This window comes from Diaphorina citri, unplaced genomic scaffold, assembly GCF_000475195.1.
Source record: "Diaphorina citri unplaced genomic scaffold, Diaci psyllid genome assembly version 1.1 scaffold9188, whole genome shotgun sequence".
NCBI classification, from domain to species: domain Eukaryota; kingdom Metazoa; phylum Arthropoda; class Insecta; order Hemiptera; family Psyllidae; genus Diaphorina; species Diaphorina citri.
The window spans coordinates 1-2,494 of NW_007386562.1; the positions used below are offsets into that span (position 1 = coordinate 1).

General features: G+C 42.0%; 2 protein-coding genes and 1 non-coding gene across 3 annotated transcripts; all 3 read left to right on the plus strand.

The window, feature by feature from the left end:
• Positions 1 to 158: 158 nt before the first annotated feature.
• Positions 159 to 1,091, plus strand: LOC113472845 (intraflagellar transport protein 122 homolog; the record flags this gene model as incomplete). The annotated part of the gene is made up of 3 exons (XM_026832632.1): positions 159 to 300; positions 400 to 461; positions 918 to 1,091. Coding segments are annotated over 3 exons (378 nt in total), but the record flags the coding sequence as incomplete, so codon positions are not given.
• A 27-nt stretch (positions 1,092 to 1,118) lies between these two features.
• On the plus strand, positions 1,119 to 1,190 carry Trnaw-cca. The gene has a single exon. It is a non-coding gene; the product is annotated as a tRNA-Trp (tRNA).
• A 208-nt stretch (positions 1,191 to 1,398) lies between these two features.
• LOC113472844 (intraflagellar transport protein 122 homolog) lies at positions 1,399 to 1,940 on the plus strand (the record flags this gene model as incomplete). Its single annotated transcript, XM_026832631.1, has 2 exons — positions 1,399 to 1,421; positions 1,648 to 1,940. A coding segment is annotated over exon 2 (288 nt), but the record flags the coding sequence as incomplete, so codon positions are not given.
• Positions 1,941 to 2,494: the final 554 nt, after the last annotated feature.

Genomic DNA, 2,494 nt, shown 5'->3' on the forward strand with positions numbered 1-2,494 from the left:
AGTGTCAGTGTGAACCTCGTAGTACGGAGACCAAACAATCGAGGCATATTCGAGAAGAGATCTGACCAAAGCTTTGTATGTGTAGATAGAATGTACCTTGTTTATACTACCAGCATAGGACAGCATTATTATTATTATTATTATTATTTTCTCCCCAGGAGGTGCTTTGTGTATCAGACTGGAGTGGAGAGTTAACCTTCTACAATAACACAGGCCATGTGATATCACCAGAGAGACCTATCAGGGCAGAACTGTTGAGTCTGCAGTATTTCTGCGATGGACATTTCCTTCTTGGTGGAGGTGAGAAGTTTAAAAACATACCTAAACCAAATTTAAACTCATGGGCCAGTGCCCTAAATCACCAAAGTATGGAAAAGTATTTACAATTCCATGTTAAAGGGGAACAACCACACCGCGCTGTTACTATGTATTCCGATCTGAGGATGTTTGATTTGGCTCAGGTAAAAAAGGGCTAGGCTAGGCGTGGATGGTCTGTTTTGTCTTGTAAGTGCTTGGTGGCGGATTCGATTCTCGCACGGGGACTCCTTAACGGGGATAAGGTTCATTCTGGGAATGGCTGCCCCTTCTCTCTTCGATTTCGAGACTAAAGAAAAAAAAAATCCCTGAATTAGGTAAATTTCGCAGTCGAAATACGAATGCAAAATATTCGGTGACCCAAAATCTAATCATCAAGTTTCATAAAACTGAGTGTCACCAGTGTGCATTGGTCTGTGTTAACTTACGTGTTTCGTGAAACTCGTTTCACCAGTATGCATTCCGCCAAAGGATTGAAATTTTCTCCAAATTTCGTCAAAATCGAACAAACCTTTCGAGAGTTATGGCGAAACATAGAATATCCTAAAAGGACCTATCAGCTTCGTGACAGGATTAATATCTATCCTCTATTACTATTTCAGGAATATCTGGGCGCAGAAAGCAAGAACGTAGATCAAAAGTTGCTACTCAAGAAGAAAGCAGAATGGGCTGAACATATAAATGAGCCCAAGACTGCAGCGGACATGTACCTATCAGCAGGAGAAATAGTCAAAGTTATTGAGATATACGCCCAGCAAGGATGGCATGAGAAGTGAGTCTATTTTTGCCCCGTCATTTCAAGTGACTCTGTGGCGCAACGGTAGCGCGTCTGACTCCAGATCAGAAGGTTGCGTGTTCAAATCACGTCAGGGTCAAATTATTTTGTCCGATTTTTCTTTTTTCTTTGTCAATGATGAGGTTTTCCGTGTTTAATTCCCTTTTTGAAAAGAATACTTCGTGAACATTTTCCTATGTTAACCTGTCCAGTCTAACCATTATCACTTTTTTTACTTTCCTTATTTTATTGTTATAATTTTTTTTTTTTAGAGGGAACTGTAACTGCGGAAGTCTTATCTTCCCGCAATTGAAGAGAGGAGGACGACATGGTAGCAGAAATATATCTAGCCGTTCCGAGAACGAAACTTTATCATTGTAGGATCTCGGCCGGGAATTGAATTACAATCCAGGCGCGCTCCGAGCTAACTAGGCTGACAGATCCATATTTTATATTATAATAACTCTTTGACACTTTGCAAAATACAAAATAACAACAGGGCGTGATTATTGCCTGAAGCAATCTCTGCCATAAAACCCTTCTATCACCACCTCCAGGTATTATGAACATGAAAACCAAACAATACCACGACGATGAACATCTTCTCATCATCTGCTACTCCTGTTCTACCCATGTTCCTCTCAATTCTTCCGTCAACGCATGTCTCAACTGCAAGCAGAGCTTTGTCTATTCCTTCTGTACGTTTGAAGTGCTCCCCCTAGTAGAGTTCCAAGTGAAGAAGAGTGATGGAACCCCAAGATCTCTAGGGATGGAACCCCGAGAAGAGTGGACTCAGATTGAGGATAATTATGAGGCACTTCAGATACAACCGCTGAGTGATCCGTTTATTGTAAGTAAACACTTTGCTGTAAGCGCTAGGTCGCGTGTTCGATTCTCGCCAGAGGCAAACTTTTCCTGAACTGATGAGGTGGATCTCTAGAGATGGAACCCCGAGAAGAGTGGACACAGATTGAGGATAATTATGAGGCACTGCAGATTCAACCACTGAGTGATCCGTTTATTGTAAGTAAACACTTTGCTGTAAGCGCTAGGTCGCGTGTTTGATTCTCGCCAGGGGCAAACTTTTCCTGAACTGATGAGGTTTGTTCTCAGATCGGCTGGCACTGGCTTTCTCCTGGCCCTGAAGAAATGCACTGTAGTACCGGGGTGGGCATTTCAGACGAATTTTCTGTCAAAATAAATAAATAAATGGCTTTCTCCTATTCTCTCTTTCCTCTCTTCGATCAAGGGACAATAAGACCTCAAACCTCTTAGAAAAAAAGGAAGATGTTTGATAGAGGGAACTCTAAGAACGGAGGTCTTATTGTCCCGAAATAGAACAGCCTGTCTTCCCCTTACCAGTCTGAAAACGAACCTGTTCAGAATAAAGTTCGTCCCGAGTGG